This window comes from Vombatus ursinus, unplaced genomic scaffold (assembly GCF_900497805.2).
Source record: "Vombatus ursinus unplaced genomic scaffold, bare-nosed wombat genome assembly UNPS02014784.1, whole genome shotgun sequence".
Classification (NCBI taxonomy): domain Eukaryota; kingdom Metazoa; phylum Chordata; class Mammalia; order Diprotodontia; family Vombatidae; genus Vombatus; species Vombatus ursinus.
Window position 1 is genome coordinate 925863 of NW_020954562.1, and position 16580 is coordinate 942442.

The 16580-nt window shown below is 37.1% G+C and overlaps 1 protein-coding gene across 1 annotated transcript in view; it reads right to left on the reverse strand.

The window, feature by feature from the left end:
• Positions 1–4146: 4146 nt before the first annotated feature.
• MGAT4D (MGAT4 family member D) overlaps positions 4147–16580 on the reverse strand; it is a 122076-nt gene continuing 109642 nt past the window's right edge. Inside the window, exons 12-16 of the mRNA XM_027866904.1 lie at positions 15682–15760; positions 15501–15582; positions 11701–11813; positions 9479–9490; positions 4147–4493 (exon numbers count right to left, since the gene is read on the reverse strand). Of these exons, the coding sequence (XP_027722705.1) occupies positions 4446–4493; positions 9479–9490; positions 11701–11813; positions 15501–15582; positions 15682–15760 (334 nt within the window). The 3' untranslated portion in view covers positions 4147–4445. The remainder of the gene's footprint in view (positions 4494–9478; positions 9491–11700; positions 11814–15500; positions 15583–15681; positions 15761–16580) is intronic.

Below are 16580 nucleotides of genomic sequence, written 5' to 3' on the forward strand. Positions count from 1 at the left end.
AGAGAAAGGGCCAGCTTGCGGTGCTGCACAGGTTCATATTTATATTCAATGTCAGGAAGATTTTCTTAACTAGAGCTTTCCAAAATGGGAATGACTGTCTCGGGAATGGTGGGTCTGCCACCTTGCTTGAATGAAATGAAGGCTGTGGGCTCACAAGTAGATGAGCATTCTTATGCACAGACAGGGTATTCCAAAAGTCTGAGCAAAGTTTTAAACTACAGTAGCTCAGAATTGCAGTAAGACTTTTGGGACTTCTAATTTTAATATGCATCTGAGGTCCCTTGCAAGTGAGATTCTGTGATTTTAACCTCAAAGATAAATAGGGCTGCAGTCATTAGTCATGAAGAGAGAAAACAGACAAAGAAAAAACAGACGCCATACACAAGAAGTGGGATGTGGTAAGAGACAGGGAGGGAGGTAATGACAGGTCTTTCTGGTGCTCCAGAGGTGTGCCAGGGAAATGAAATCAGGAAGATTCCTTCTTTCCACTTAAAAAAAAAACAAAACCCTGAATTTGCCAAAATTGGTATAATAAAACTTGTACTACCTGCCTCAAAAGATTGTAAAGAAAATGTTCTGTTGACTTTGCATAAATATAAACATTTCGTTTTATTTCAATAAATTCTTAAAATAAATTGTACATGTGCTTCCTGTGAGGTAAGTTATTTTCAACTGATATCACACTTTGAATATAACAGATTGCCACTTTTTATCCCTCTCCCTATTCCCAACAGCATTAGTAATGGCTTTTGTCAAATTAGGTATTTTTCTTCCATAAAGTATTCACTTCTATGAGCAATAAACTTCTTATGAGAAGCTCTCACTATCAAGAATCCCACTTGAATCGTTATTGTGTGTGTCAGCCAATTCAAGAAATAATGATTGTTTAAAGGGAAAAGCGTTAGAAACTAATAAGTTTTGGCTGCTGCAGATCATGTGATCGCTATTGTTTTGTCTTCTCACATATTACAAGAAGGATTGTCTTGGTGGGCATTTGTGTTGAATGTTTTCATTTGTATAGGAATGATTTACTGCATTTCATATATTTTCTCTGCTGGAATCTTTCCTGATCTCTATATCTTCCTCTCCCATTTTGAAAAATCTAAATTAAAAAAGTAATTCATTGTAAAAGAAATTAATAATATGTAATTGCTATTATGTTCTTACTGAAGTTTTTATTTGTCCTTACTAGAATTTGGCAGAATTTGCCAAATAGGTTTGGGGGAAACTACCTAATTATATAAATATTTGATGTAGCACCTGCCTGCTAAATTATGTTATTTATAAATATGATTTTAATAGCGAATTGATATTGTTACCTTTAACATAACATGCAGATTCTCATACTGGGGAATACATATATATGTGTGTTTACATACATGTGCATATATACATGTGTGTTTTCCTTTGTCAGGTTTGAGAGCTTAGGATTTAAACTTATTCTACCAAATCAAACCTACATGTACACTGACGTTTGTTAAGTCGTTTCAGTCATGTCCAACTGTTTGTGACCCAATTTAGGGTTTTCTTAGTAAAGATACTGGAGTGATTTGCCATTTCCTTCTCCAGTTCATTTTACAGATGAGGAAACTGAGGCAAATGGGGTTAAGTGACTTTCCCAGGCTCACACAGCCAGTCATTGTCTGAGGACAGATTTGAAATCAGGAAGAGAAGTTTCTGATTCCAGGATGAGCTCTTTGTCGACTGTACCACCTAGCTGCCCACACTAAGACATAAGTACAATACAAGTTTCGTAGGATTGAGGATCCCATGCTATAGATTGTGAGACAATAATGTTCACGTGCTGAGTGAAAGGGTCAAACCTCTTACCACCAAACATTATATGTTCATAATGTAAAGGGAGACTGGTCGGTGAGGACCCAGTGTTTAGAGTATGCTTTGATTTACCTTTCTTGGTAGACGTTACAGATATTCCTACCTGGTTTCAATCCAGCACTGAGCACTTTGGGAAACCTGTTTCTAGTCATGATGATTGAGGAGAAAGTCTCCTAACTGTCTGACAAGCTAGAAAGATTGATGACTCAGGAAGTGTTGAGTCAGAAATGAGTTTGCATAGAACAAGCATGACTTGGTTCTGTTTTTTTCCTTCTTGGCCGAAGTGGGGCAGAACTGTTGTGAGGTAGATAGTGGTAAGGACAGCTGCCCTATTTCTCACCTGGTTGCTCGCTTATGCAAGCACATCACCTCCGTTTCTTTTGTGTGCATTTTCTCCTGATCTCAGGTAAATAACTATTCTGAGAGGCAAGAGCCCAGGTAACCAAGAAATCCATCAGACAGAATCTGACGAAGTAGTAGTGATTGATGACAGAGGAAATGGAAGAGAGCATTAATTCAGGGTTTGTTTTGTGATAAAAATACTGGCTGTGGATTCAAAAAAGGCACTGATCCTCAGAGACCAGCAGAGACCTGTTTCTCAGGAAAATTTCATGAGGATTCCACAATTGGAGAAAAGGACCCCTAGGGCCGGAATCTTGAGGTACCCCTCAGCTCCATGTGCTCTTTACATTTGTCTAACTTTATACTTTGATTTTGGGTCCACTCTCCCTATGGACCTTGTATGTGCAGGTATAGAGAGCACATTCTTATTTTGGGGGGAGCAGGTACAGTATTGTGTTTCTATCTACTATTCTTCCTATACCTTCTTAGTAAAATTGTTGATCAGTCATTCAGTTGTGTCCAACTCTTTGGGATACCTTGGACCATAGCACACCAGTACTGTCCATGGGGTTTTCTTGGCAAAGATATTGGAGTGGTTTGCCATTTCCTTCTCCAGTGGATTAAGGTAAAGAGGTTAAGTGACTTGCCCAGGGTCACACAGCTAGTGTCTGAGGCCACATTTGAACTTACATCTTCCTGACTCCAAGACCAGGGCTAAGGCACCTAGCTGCTTCCACTTAGTTAAGTACTCTTTTCTAAATGCTAATAGAATTCTCCTGGATGACTGAGCACTTTGGATGGAGGGGGATCATGAACCATGGTAACCAGAAAACTCAAACCTTCAGGGTTACCTCATGACTCATGGAGTAATTAGTCATTGCCTTCTAAAGACCCAACCTGCCAGTGGACATTTGGAGATAGAGTCAAAAAGGGGCATCACAATGAGTTCATGGACCTTTGGCGGGAGAGACCATATAAGCTATCTGGTCTTCAATTTTTTTTTAATAGCTGAGGAACTGAGGCCCAAAGGGGTTGTGTGACTGGCCCAATTCTCTGACAGAGGCAGGTCAGGATAAAAGCGCATACAAAAGTCCTGGGAATTTATAGTCATTCATATCACTGGGGGAAGTTATCATTCCCTGGTTATAACTCATCACACACTCTCTATACCCCATTGTCTAGTTGGGCCAAGTTTGTCTTAAGGAATAGCCAAAGTCAAAATGGAGTTCTCAGCACAATGCCTGGCACTTTGTGGGTGCTTAGTAAATGTCTGTGGAATGAATGAGAGGGCAAAAGCAGGCAGTAGTAGTCATGGCAGTCTAGTGAGTGCACTTGACATCTCTTCACAGAAGCGAACGTGGCCCATCTTAAGGAATCCAGCATGTGCTTCACAAGTGCAGTTTACTGTGGAATTCTCCCCTCTATCAAGAGGTAAGCCTTCTGGGAAGACACCAGAGAGTAGCTGTTCTCCCTTTCCACCTGCATGAAGTCATGTAGCTAGTATTCTGGGAGCAAAGGATACACAGAGCTCAGGAGGTACCTAAATCATGCGCTGGTAATTAGGTGCTCAGGGAAACAGACATATTAGTGTATTCAATGAGTCCTTGGGGCCCTGAAAAGTCAATGTGACCTACTATCAGCAATGACTTGTACAGGGAGGACAATCACATTCCCGATGCCTCCATCACTTCAAAAGAAAGGCTGATCGGTAAGTTGAATGAGAGGAGATACTACCAATTTCCCAAATGTTTTATCTTCCACAGTTCCTAGCATAATGCTTAAAAATGCTTATTGATTTGGACTGAAAAGACTCAGGGTATCTAGTTTGGAAATGATGAACATCTCTGCAACTTTCAAAGTTAGTGACCTCAACACAACATTCACTAGGACTCATGATATAAAGTTTTCTTTATTAATATAAAATCATTAGAATGCTTATAAAATAAAGGAATACATACTTGAGCTCAACCAACAGGGTGTAACACCAATGATTTCCCTGGAAAGGCTGCCTAGGACAGCTAGGTGGCCAGTCGACAGTGGGGCAGCAGGGTCTGAGAACTGATTTTATGGCTTAGAGTAGCTTCCGTATTAATGCACCAGATAAAACTGAAGAACAGCACAAGGTGGGCTAAGGCAGAAGTGGAGAGGTCATCTTTCCTCTGCCTGCTGGTCTTCTATCTTGGCAGTACCAATGTCTGCATTACTTTTGCCTCATAAGATCTGCCTTGGAGAGGCAGTAACAGTGGGAGTGGGCAGGCATCAGCTGTTCAGGACCTTGAAGACATAGCTTTGCTGCTGGCCACAGGTATTTGGTGCTGTTGGAGAAGCAGGAGGCAGAGGTAAAGGAATACATGCCCAGTGACTCAAAATTCCACAGGTCAAGGTTTTCATAACATAGTCCAAGTATCTGCTTGGATTTAGGAATTCTGTAAATGGTGAAATCTTGTATGCAATATAGTGAGGAATACCTATATTATAGTGAGTACAGTTCATACAAAGACCATATTGTCTTATTTATATAATTAAAAAAATTATTTTGGGGAACCCTACTTTGTCAGATTTAAGTCTTATTAAATATTTAAATATTAGGTTAAGTCCCAGAACTACATTCTCCAATAGTTCTCTATTTTCTTCATGATTTCTTCATACTATCAAGTAGTATATTATTAAAGTATCAAGTATATTTCTGCATAGGTAAAATTCTTGATCAATTTTTGGTATTATGCCCCTCTACTAGTAGTAACAAACAAACAGTCCATTGAGACTCTTTGGCTCATGCTTACATATGGCTGCTTAAAAAGATGTACTATTGGGGCAGCTAGGTGGTGCAGTGGATAGAGCACCGGCCTTGAAGTCAGGAGGACCTGAGTTCAAATCTGGCCTCAGACCAAACACTTGACACTTACTAGCTGGGAAAGTCACTTAACCCCAATTGCCTCACTAAAAAAAAAAAAAAAGATCAAACTATTGCCAGGTCTTTGGTGGGCCTATTGGGCTTATAATACCATATAGCCACCTGATTTTTCTTCCTGCAAGTTCCCATATAAGCTACCAATAATAGTGATTTGATTTGATCGGATTTATAAATCTTACATCACCCATTGCAATTTTCAAATTAAACAAAATGACAGGGTCAATAGATGTTTATCTTCAACCAAAAGCCAGCTCTCATGGGTGGTAATTAACTGTATTCTATAAATATTATTATTATGTATTATTTATATATATACATAAATACACACATATACATATGAGATATACCCACAGGCAGAGCAGAATAGTGGATACAGAGGTGACCTGGTAGTAAAGAAGACCTGGGTTCAAGTCCCACCCCTGACACATCACTGTGTTGCTTACCAGCTAGGACCCCAGGGAAATTACTGATTGTTTCAGTGCTTCTAAGCTACTCTAAATTGTAAAGATTGTGCTGGCCTGAACTGGAATAGGTGGTTTCCTCATCTGGGTCCAGTCTCTATCCTTTTATGAACAGGTGACTTTGAAAAAGCAGTAATATTGATTTAAACGAGTTATATTCTGAGGAGCAAACTATGGTACTTGATAAGGACTGTCTCCTAAATTTTGCCTAATAAATTTACCATGACTATGACGACTGAAATTCTATCAGTCAATTAAGTACTTGCTAAGTACCTACCATGTGCCAGGTACTGTTCTAGGTACTAAGAATATAAGTTCAGAGAACGAAACAATACCTATTGGGGTTTATATTTCAATGGGGAAACAATAAATTAATATGAAAATATATTTAGCATAAGCATAAAGCTAAGAAGTACAAGCATATACAAAGTAATTACATATAAGGTAGTTTGAGGAGGGCATTAGAGTTTGAGGAAATTGTGCATGAGATTCATGCAAAAGATGGTTCTTGAGCTGCATTTTAAAAAAGGCGGGGAGACTCTCTGAGGTAGAAACAAGAAAGGAGTATATTTCAAGCATGAGGAATAGTCAATGCAAAGACATGAAGAGATGAAATATCATGCATGAGGAATGAGGTGGGGGGGGCAATATGTCTGGATTACAGAGTACTTGTGGGAGTAACGACCGGTAAGGCCAGAATGATATGTTTGGGCCAGGTGGTATAGGGCTCTAAACAAAGCAATTTACATTTTCTCCTAGAGGCAAAAGGAAGCAAAAAGAGTTAGTTGAGTTTGGGGGGTGGGGAAGGGGAGGGAAATCCTGATCTGTGTTCAAAGAAAATAACTGGCAGCAGTGTGAAGGATGGATTGGAGTGAGCAGGGACCTTGAGTCAGGGAGAACTACCAGAAAGCTGTTGAAGTAACCCAAGAAAGAGGTAATGAGGACCAGAAGCAAGTGGGAGCTACTTATAAGCAGGATATGAGCGATGTAAGGGGAGAAATGGCAAAATCTAGCAACAGACTGGATGTGTGGGGTGAAAGAAAAGGAGGAATCTAGGATAATGCTGCATTCAACAGAAATACTGAAAGTTTGAAGTGGGGTAAGTTTAAGGGGGAAGAATAATGAGTTCAGTTTTGGAGATACTGAGTTTGAGTGAGTTGAAATTCTAATATTCAATGGATAATAAGGTTTTGAACTTCAGGGGGTAGGGAGACAGAATGGATGAATGGAGAGAATCTTGGATGAGAAAGCACCCAGAATCAGAGGAGCATTTAGAGATGCTTAGCCAACAAAGAAGATTGAGAGAGAGCAGTCAGGGCAGTCAGAAGGAGATGAACCAGGAGAATTGTCATAAAAACCCAGGAGAGTGTCAAACGTAGCAGACAGACTGAGAAGAATGAGGACTGAAAACAGACAATTAGATTTGGCAGCTATGAAAGAAACCATGCAAAGAAAGGTCATCTTTGTAAGGAAAAGAGCTCAATTATTTTGACTGGACAAAGCTGTCCCTACCTGGTTGACTAGATTCTGATATACGAGTGAGTCAAATCATAAAGTTAAGAGATATTAGGGGCAACTAGGTGTTACAGTAGATAGAACTCAGGCCTTGGAGTCAGGAGGACCCGAGTTCAAATTTGGCCTCAGACACTTGACACTTACTAGCTGTGTGACCTGGGGTAAGTCACTTAACCCCAATTGCCAGAGCAAAAAAAAAAAAAGATATAAAGTCATTATTATAATACTCCCTTGCAGTACCTGGTAGGAAAACATACTCGAATCATAATTAAAACTTTAGAAAAGTGGCAAGGAAACAAGAAAAAGAAAAAAAGAGATTCCAACTTGAATCTGAAATTTTAGAAACATTTCCTACAATGTGATAAATCTTGCTAAGTATTAAAATCTTTCAATGGAAATAGACAGTGTTTCTTAAAACTTTTAACTCCGAGGAGAATCCAAAGCTTTCCTTGGCAATTCTTTAATGACTGAGAAGTGAAGACATTTATTGCTAAATATTTAAGCTTAATACATACCACATCAATGGCTATAAAACTTTATAGAGAGGAAAATGAAGATCTTTTCAACTACATTCCCACCTTTTTGAATTTTAATGAATTTTGAGATTTTCTTATAAACATTGATTGTTAAGCATCCTTTGTTAATAAGTGTGCTGTTTCCTCAGCAAAAAGTAATGAGAGACAGGTGATTATTTCCTTTAAAAATAATTTAATCATCCCCAAAATTATCCCAGTTCCCTGCCTTGCATTAGCTGCGGCTCTGCCTTGGTTAGCGCTTCTCTGTACCTAGTAGTTACTATGTTCCTTTGGAGGAGATCAGGCCTGTGTTGGCACAGGGAGCTCCCAACGAAAAATTCCCTATACCTAGTTTTAGCCACAATTTCTACTCTGAGAAACTTCCCTGGAATAGTGAGAGGTTACATGACTTGTCTAGGCCAGTATGTGTCATAGATAGGACTAAAGTTCAGGGCTTCTTGACTCCAATGCTTCTATTCATTCCAATTCTATCGTCTTTTTAGTGCCCTAAAATATGAGGAAGTATCTCTGAAGACTGCATCAACTGCCCTGGCTATAGGGCCGAACTTGTTCCAAAGGAGTGCTCTTTATTTTGAACTCTAATGATATTGAAAAATACTTGAAGCAAACTTTGAGCAAAGGGGATAGGCAGCTTCTCTAGCAAATGGGCTGAAAATAATGAGCTATGCAAAAAAAAAAAAAATCTGACCAGATTCATGCATACCCAGCATGGAAATGCACAGCAGCAACAGCAACAATGAGTATGAAGGAAAATTATATGCATAAGCTTACCCTCTTTCCTGCCTCCCTGGGCATCTAGGGGATCAAAAATTCAATACTGTAGATCTTTTTTGGCAATCTTAAAGTAGCTTCTGGTTTGTGAAATTGAAGCATAAGTGAACTGGAAATTAGTTACTAAGCTTCCTTAACTCAGGTAGCAGTGCAGAGGTGCTGAGAAATATGTTTTGTTCAGAGTTTGGTCAGCACACTCCACCCTAATCTAAACATTTATTTAGCCTTTGGAAGAGGGGAAAAGATGTTGGAAAACTATTTTTATCAGAAAATAGTTCACTGCACATACATATATTTATTATTTATAAAAAAAAAATTAGCAACCATTTTGGAGAGCAATTTAGAGCTATGCCCAAAGGGCTATAAAAATGTGCATACCCTTTGACCCAGCAATAGCACTTCTAGGGCTGTATCCCAGAGAGATCATACAAATGGGTAAAGGACCCACATGTACAAAAATATTCATGGCAGCTCTTCTTGTGGTGGCAAAGAATTGGAAATTGAGAGGGTGCCCATCAATTGAGGAATGGCTGAGCAGGTTGTGATACATGAATATAATGGAATACTGTTGTGCTATAAGAAATGATGAACAGGGTGACTTCAGAAAAACCTGGAAAGACTTGTATGGTCTGATGCTGAGTGAAATGAGCAGAACCAAGAGAACGTTGTACATAATAACAGCCACGTTGTGAGATGATATAATATTGATAAACTTAACCCTTCCCAGCAATACAAGGATCTAAGAAATCTCCAAAGGCTTCATGAAAGATATATACATAGTAAATGCTTATCTAAATGAATAAAAATATTATTTCTTAATTTTAAAAAGGTTCCTGACTTCATTATTTTTATATTACACATATTTGCTTAGTATTCAAGTTCTCCAGGGCAAAAATATTCTGCATAAAAAGGTTCAACGTTTTTTTCCTTAAAAAGAAAAACCCTCAAAAGTTTACATTTTAAAGTCCACTGTTGCTAGTTGTCCCCCCCCCCCAATAATTATTTGTTTCCAACAACAGATGGTCTGATTTTCAAGGTAGTCTATCAGAAAGATTTTTGAAATGTATCATGACTTGTCTCGGCAGTTTGTACTTTCAATTTACCTTGATAAATATCTGAAACAGAAACAGAAGAGAAGCCGTTATCATTTCAAAATAACTTCAGATTAGTTCATCTGAAGGACTGATAATGTTAATTAAGGTGGTTATTTTCATGATATTCTTTAAGCCACACTCTTCCCCAACCTGGTGCTTTTCCAAGGTCAGAACTTTTTCCAACTTTCTTGAACGTATCATTGCTGCCTTCGTAAAGTCTATTATTTTAGGGAATTGCTGATACCTTGGCTATCTTATGATATTATGGTATAACACTGAAAGCTGATACCACAGCATGAGCTAGTGATGTTATCAGCCTGTCAGTCCATGCCATAAAAAGAAAAGGTATGAGTTGAAGGTTTATACCATTTCCCTCCCTCTGCTATAGATGAAAACAAATGAAGAATGTGATACAGAAAAGACATATCAGATCCATTCTTCTACAAAAAGAAGGATTTAGTTCTCCCTCCCCTACCCATTTCTCAGTATAAAAGATATCTGTTAAATTCAACAAAAAACCCTGATTAGCAATAGCAATAGTATATTAGGAACAAAATTTACTATTATTTCCTTATTAATGCCTAGTGTAGAAAAGGAAAATTGAACTTTTTAGCTGCTAGAATTTTAAATCTTCTGGCTTTTTCTATAGCACAAAGAAACTTCTGGGGGAACAACATTGATATGACAAGGAAAACAAATTAGATCACTGTCCTTTGCTCACCATAAAAATGGAAACTCTTTACATGGGGAGGACACAAGCAAACCCGAGTTTAGTAGAACATCTAGAATTCTGGGTCCCAAAGGAGATGCAGGGGACTCTAACTTTCTGAACTCTCACTAGTTCTCAACAATCAAACACCCCTTGTGTGGACCTGTCTGTACTGCCAGGACTTCTGAGAGATCTCCAAAAGAATTCAACGCCAGTATGGCCGGTGCTGCTTTTGCCCTTCCTCTGAAATTGTCTCAGTGAGGGCAGTGGTCCTTTAAAGAAAGATCTAAATGCTTATATCCAAATTCTAGCTTCTTTCCAATTAAAAAAGCACTTATTGAAAGCATACTATGTTACTTAAGCTCTAAGTTACTGTGCTAGATGCAGAGGTTACAAAGACAACAATGAAACCGTTTCTGTCCTCAAGGAGCTTACATTCTGGGGAGATGAGGAAAGTAGATAAACCATGAACCACCAGTAAGTGTACAGTTTCCAGCTGTGTGATTAAAGACAAGATGCAATTTCTCAGAACCTCAGTTTCCTGAGAAAAATGATAGTTAATAACCAATAAGTTGGTGAGATCCAGAGTTGCCCCTTTTGTTAAAGTTCTGATTTTTAAAAGTTCAGTCTCTTGAAGGACATTGCTGATAATGAGATTGAACTAAGTTTCTGGTTCAGACTCCACCCAGGTGGAGTAGCTATAATGTTCTGCTCAGGCTTGGGTGGTGCATAAATTTTTTTAATGGATGGCTGCCCAAGGCTGGGGATGGTCAGGGTATAGAGATAGTTTCTCCATTCAAGGGTGACAGGATATCACTCTCAGCCCCTCATAGTAATATTCATTCATTAATTGTTAACCAATCAAGGTTGATTCCTACCCTGGATAACACCTCTTCACTGGATATATAAACTGTGAGCCTACTGCCATGATGATTGTCTTTGGCCTAAGCTAATCTGGCAAATGATGAAGGGAGCTGGCCTCATTAATAAAATTATTAAAATACCCAGAAATTATGTTTCTCGGAATTTTTTAATCATCACATTCCTCACGTGCAAAGTGAGGATAATAATACTTTTATTACATATCCCAAAGAGTTGTTGTGATGAAAACCTAAATATATCAACAAATGTGAATTATTATCATAAGGAAACCTACTAATCACAGTTGTTTGATAGCTGGATTTATAGAGGCTACTTAAAATTTCTGCTAAATTAAAAAAACCTAGAGAAAAATCTCATGTAAATTCACAATAAATTTGGGTGTTTAGAATATTACAGTATTCTATTGGTAATAAACAGTTTGGAAATACATTTAAGGCATGATTAAAAATACTAATGAATCTTCCATATTAATTTAAGTAAAAGGGAATTCGTTGGTGTTGAAAAATGAAGCAATATTTGTGAGGACAAATTTCACTTTATTCAGCCACTGCCAAATGATAGGAAAGTTCCCTAAATCTCAGACTGTACTTGGATCTCATGTGTGAAGGAGATTTTGTAGCAATGCTAGTTTTAATCTTACCTCACCCACTATAGCCCACACAGGTGAATCTGATAGCACAGTTAAACGAAAAGCCTTGATTTTTCCTACTGCAGGATTGATGATGCCTTGTGCTACTCCATTTTCAAATGTACCTTTGGGAAATGGGAAAAAAAAAGATTATATTTTGACATTCACATAAATTTTTTAAATTTTAATTCAACACAAACAATAAGGAATAGAACATTAAATAAAACTACAAAATCCTATTTTAATATAAAGAGAAATACTTTAATGTAAACCTTAAAGAAATAATATTTTAATTGTTGCATATCCTTATCATCTCTTGTCCATATATATATATATATATATATATATATATGTATATGTATAGTTTTGTTACTGTGGTTGTGTAAAAAAATCTTTTTTGCATACTACCTTTTTTTAAAATCTCATTTTTATTGCTACTTTTTGTTTTTACATAATATTCATTAATATATCCTTTCCCCTCCTCTACCTAATAAGCTATCCTTTGAAATAATTTTTTAAAAGAGAAAAAAGTAATACAGCAAAACTAACAAATAATTACAAAACCAAAAAACTTTTGTCCCACCTGCCCCTATCAATAAAAAGAAAAAAACAGAAAGAACATTGACTATTTCTCCCTTTTATGGTCTTTGTCAATTATTTGAATTTGTTTTTATAGTTGTTGATCTTTCGAAAATTGCATCTTTTAAATCACCTTTATAGGACTTTATAATTTACAAAGCACTCTTCCAACAACTACTTTCACAGAAAACTGTATTTTGCTTCTAATATATTTAGTAGAAGATCTTCCTAAACTGTTTTTTACAGGATGGAGTTATTGGGTTTTGTTTATTGTTTTTTTATGTAATGAAGGGTACCTTGGGGCAGACTGTTATGTAACAAACAAAATGCATAAATAAAATGAAACTTAAAAAAAAAAAGTTTACTCCTCTGGAAAGGACATGATCTGAAAACGTATGAAAAATTTCCAAAAGAATTCTTGGGAAATGTAGGTTCATTGGATGTACCACAAGAAGCACTTTATATTATTTTACTAAAACTGATGGGGATTTTAGGGCAGTTAACATAGCAGACATCAGCTTGGAATGATGTCAAGCAGAAGGTGAGAGGCCAGTCTGGAGTAAATTAGAGATTATTAATGTTGCAAGGGATCTAACTCTCATTGGATAGATGAGAAAAGTGAATCCCTGGGAAGTTAAATGACTTATCTAAAGTCATCAGATGGCCATGATGGGATTCAACAGGGCTTCCCAAATCCTAAATTTAGGATTCTTTCCACTATACTACTCTCTCCTTAAATTGTCAAGTAATTAAAGCAGATGATGGGGATCTTAAAGGTTATCTAATCAATCAATCAGTAAATGTTGATTAAGCCAAGCAGTTAGCACTGGAGATACAAATACAAAGAATGAGATAATCCCGGCACCCTCATCTTACTGATGAGGAAGCTTAGGCCCAGAGAGGGTAAGTGAGCAAACCAAGGTTGCACAGGTAGCACAGCTGGACTTGAACCCAAGTCCTCTGCCTCCAAATCAAGTTTTCTTTCTATGATTATCATGCTGCTTCCAAAAAGCAACTACAGTTGTGTATTCTGAACAAAAAGGGGCTTGTCCTCAAAAAAAAAAACCAAAAATATCCAACAGTATTAGTTCAGAATACACACATACATTTTTGACTAGTTATAAAGAATTATAATGAATTATAACAGATCTATGAAAAAGGTGAAAAATTTAAAAAGGAACTAACGGTGAATGAACAATTATGGAAGGCAAGAGGAGCACAATAAAAATTTCTGCCAAGTACAGTGGTGATTTAAAGATGATAAATGGAATTTGGGCTACTGATGTGAAGAAGTTTTCCTATTAGGAAAACCTAAAATTCACTAATTAAATATACTGATGCAGAGTGAAAGAGTATAACCAGAAAAATAATACACAACGACTATAATAAGGCAAATGAAAACAAGACTGTAAGGTAGCTGAACTCAGATTAAAGGCAATGATCAATTTTGGTTCCAGAGAACAAGCTCTCCCCCACCTCTCCACCCACTCCCATCCTCATTCCCTGAAAAGAGCACTGATCCTATGGGTCAAAGGATTGGGGTTCAGATCGCACCTCTGATGCATAAAACCTATGCAACTGAAGGAATGAGCCTAAATGGCCTCTGCAGGCACTCCCAGATCTTCATCTGTGATCCTTAAAGTTTTAGTTCAGGGTTGGTAGACTAGGGCACAAAATAATGCATACACTTGCAAATGTGGACATCATGTTGCTTGGTTTTGCTCAAGCTGTACGTACATTGCGAAAAAGGAGAGGTTAGTGGGGTGAGGAGAAAGGAAAATATCTATGGTATAAAAAAAAACTGTATTAGCATAAACAGTGGGGGAAAAGGATGAAAAGAAAGACACAGATAGTTATCATAATTGTGAACGTCATACATGAATGTGATGGAATACTATCGTGCTATAAGAAATGATGAACAGGCTGACTTCAGATAAACCTGGAAAGACTTGTATGGTTTGATGCTGAGTGAAGTGAGCAGAACCAGGAGAATGTTGCACACAGTAACAGCCACGTTGAGTGATGACTGACTTTGATAGACTTAACCCCTCTCAGCAATACAAGGATCTAAGACATCTCCAAAAACCCCATGATGGAAAATGCTATCCACATCCAAAGAAAGAACTATGGAGTTTGAATGCAGATCAAAGCATACGATTTGCTCTTTTTTTCTTCTGTTATGTTTTGTTTCCTCTTTCTAGCAGTTCCTCCTATTAGTTCTAATTCTTACTTACAACCTCACTAATGTGAAAATATGTTTAATAAGAATGTATATGTATAGCCTATATTAGATTGCACACCGTCTTGGGGAGGGAGATGGGGAGGGAGGGGGAGAAAAATTTAAAACTGAAAAGCTTATGGAAGTGATTGTTGATAAGTCAAAATAAATTAATAAGAAAATCCAAAAAAAGAAAAAAAGAAAATTATATTGACAAATTTTTTTGGGGGGGGGCATAAGGCAATTGGGGTTAAGTGACTTGCCCAAGGTCACACAGTTAGTTAAGTGTCAAGTGTCTGAGGCTATATTTGAACTCTGGTCTTCCTGATTCCAGGGCTGGTACTCTATCCCCTGCACCAACAAAAAATTGTATTGGCAAAATTTTTAAGTAAACAAATGGATGAGTATACTCATAGTTCAGCTAAAAGAAAGAATGAATGATATGAGAAATTTTTTTTGGAATAGATGTGCACATGTTTTTTAAAAGAACACAATGACCTGTTTCCATTATATAATACAGTCTACTTCAGATTGGAATGTATTTTTATCCATACAACCCTAATAGTCCTAATTATTACATATCTGAACATAGTATTAGCATTTAAAAATATGCAAAAATTACATTTAGGGAGGAGAATAACAAAGACTTTCTTTCATATAGGAGGTTTCATGACAAAATCTTGATAATCTAACTTTGTTCAGTCCTTCATTCAGTATACTGAACTGAAATCACAGCCAATCATGTCAAGGAAGAAAATAAAACATCGAAGAATAAGTATTTCTCAATATATAATTACAAGAACAATAAAAAAAAATCAAGTTCTATCACTGTTCATTCTTGTTTCCTGTGTCGCACCTTGCTTTAATACATAAAAATTCATACCACAGTATCCACTGATTGTCTGGTTTTGGAGCATTGCATTTCTAATGTGAACAGATTTCAACAATTCAGATTTTTTTTTAATTTGCTTAAGAACTAATGGTTTCAATCTCCAGATGGCAGTAGATAATTTACCTATTTTAAAAAACCCATTATTGGTTGCTTCGTAGTCAAATTTACTTCCATTTCTTAACAAATTTGACAAAAAATCTGTTTCCTGCAACAAATAAAGAGAAAAATTGGATCCATTCAGTGATTTCTTCTTAAGTTTCAGTCATAATAAAATGTGTATTCTAACTGGAAGCTGAATACTTACATTTTCAGGTAAAATTTCTACAATAGTATTGAAAAGCTTATCTCCGGGATGTTGAACATTTCCACTTGCAAAAACATACCTGTTCCCCCCAAAAAAAAAAAAGAAAACTATACATTGTAGCAAGCTGAAGAAAAATGACAGATTCTTTATTTGTCTCGATAATCAAAAAAACTGTCCAAAGATAAAAAGAAAAGAAAATGGTTGTTATTTCAGATTCTTTTGTGTAAAAAAGGTGGGGAATGTGAGGGATAACCAGTGGACAATCTGGGTACTTCACTAACATCCTTGTGATGTCAAGAAAAATAAGAAAAGCTTCCCAAAATGTTGGCAAATTTAAGTGAGGATCAAGAATCATATAGGACAGGGAGGGATCAATGGATTGTTACTGCACTGCAAGAGAGAATATACAGATTGATGAGAACACATTTCCTTAGGAATATTAGAGTCTAACTAAGGAGTGTACATGAGTTCAAAACTCAATGATGAAAGAATGTATGTTTTCAGGAAAGGAAGTCTGGGCCTGGTTGATGGTGGGGATAAAAGAAGATATAATGAAGTTGGTACAACAACAATTTGACGTTTTTGTTGTTTGTTCGGTCGTTTCAGTCACATCTGACTCTTTGTGACCCATTTGGGGTTTTCTTGGCAGAGATACTGGAATGGTTTGCCATTTCCTTCTCCAGCTCATTTTACAGATAAGGAAACTGAGGCAAACAGGTTTAAGTGACTTGCCCAACGTCATATAGCTAGTGAATGTCTGAGGCCAGATTTGAACTCAGGAAGCGGAGCCTTCCTGACTACATGCCCAGAACTCTATCCACTGCACCACCTAGCTGCCCTAGAAAGAAAGAAAGAAAAGGAAAAAAAAGAAAAAAAGCTTGTGGATACAGATCCCAACA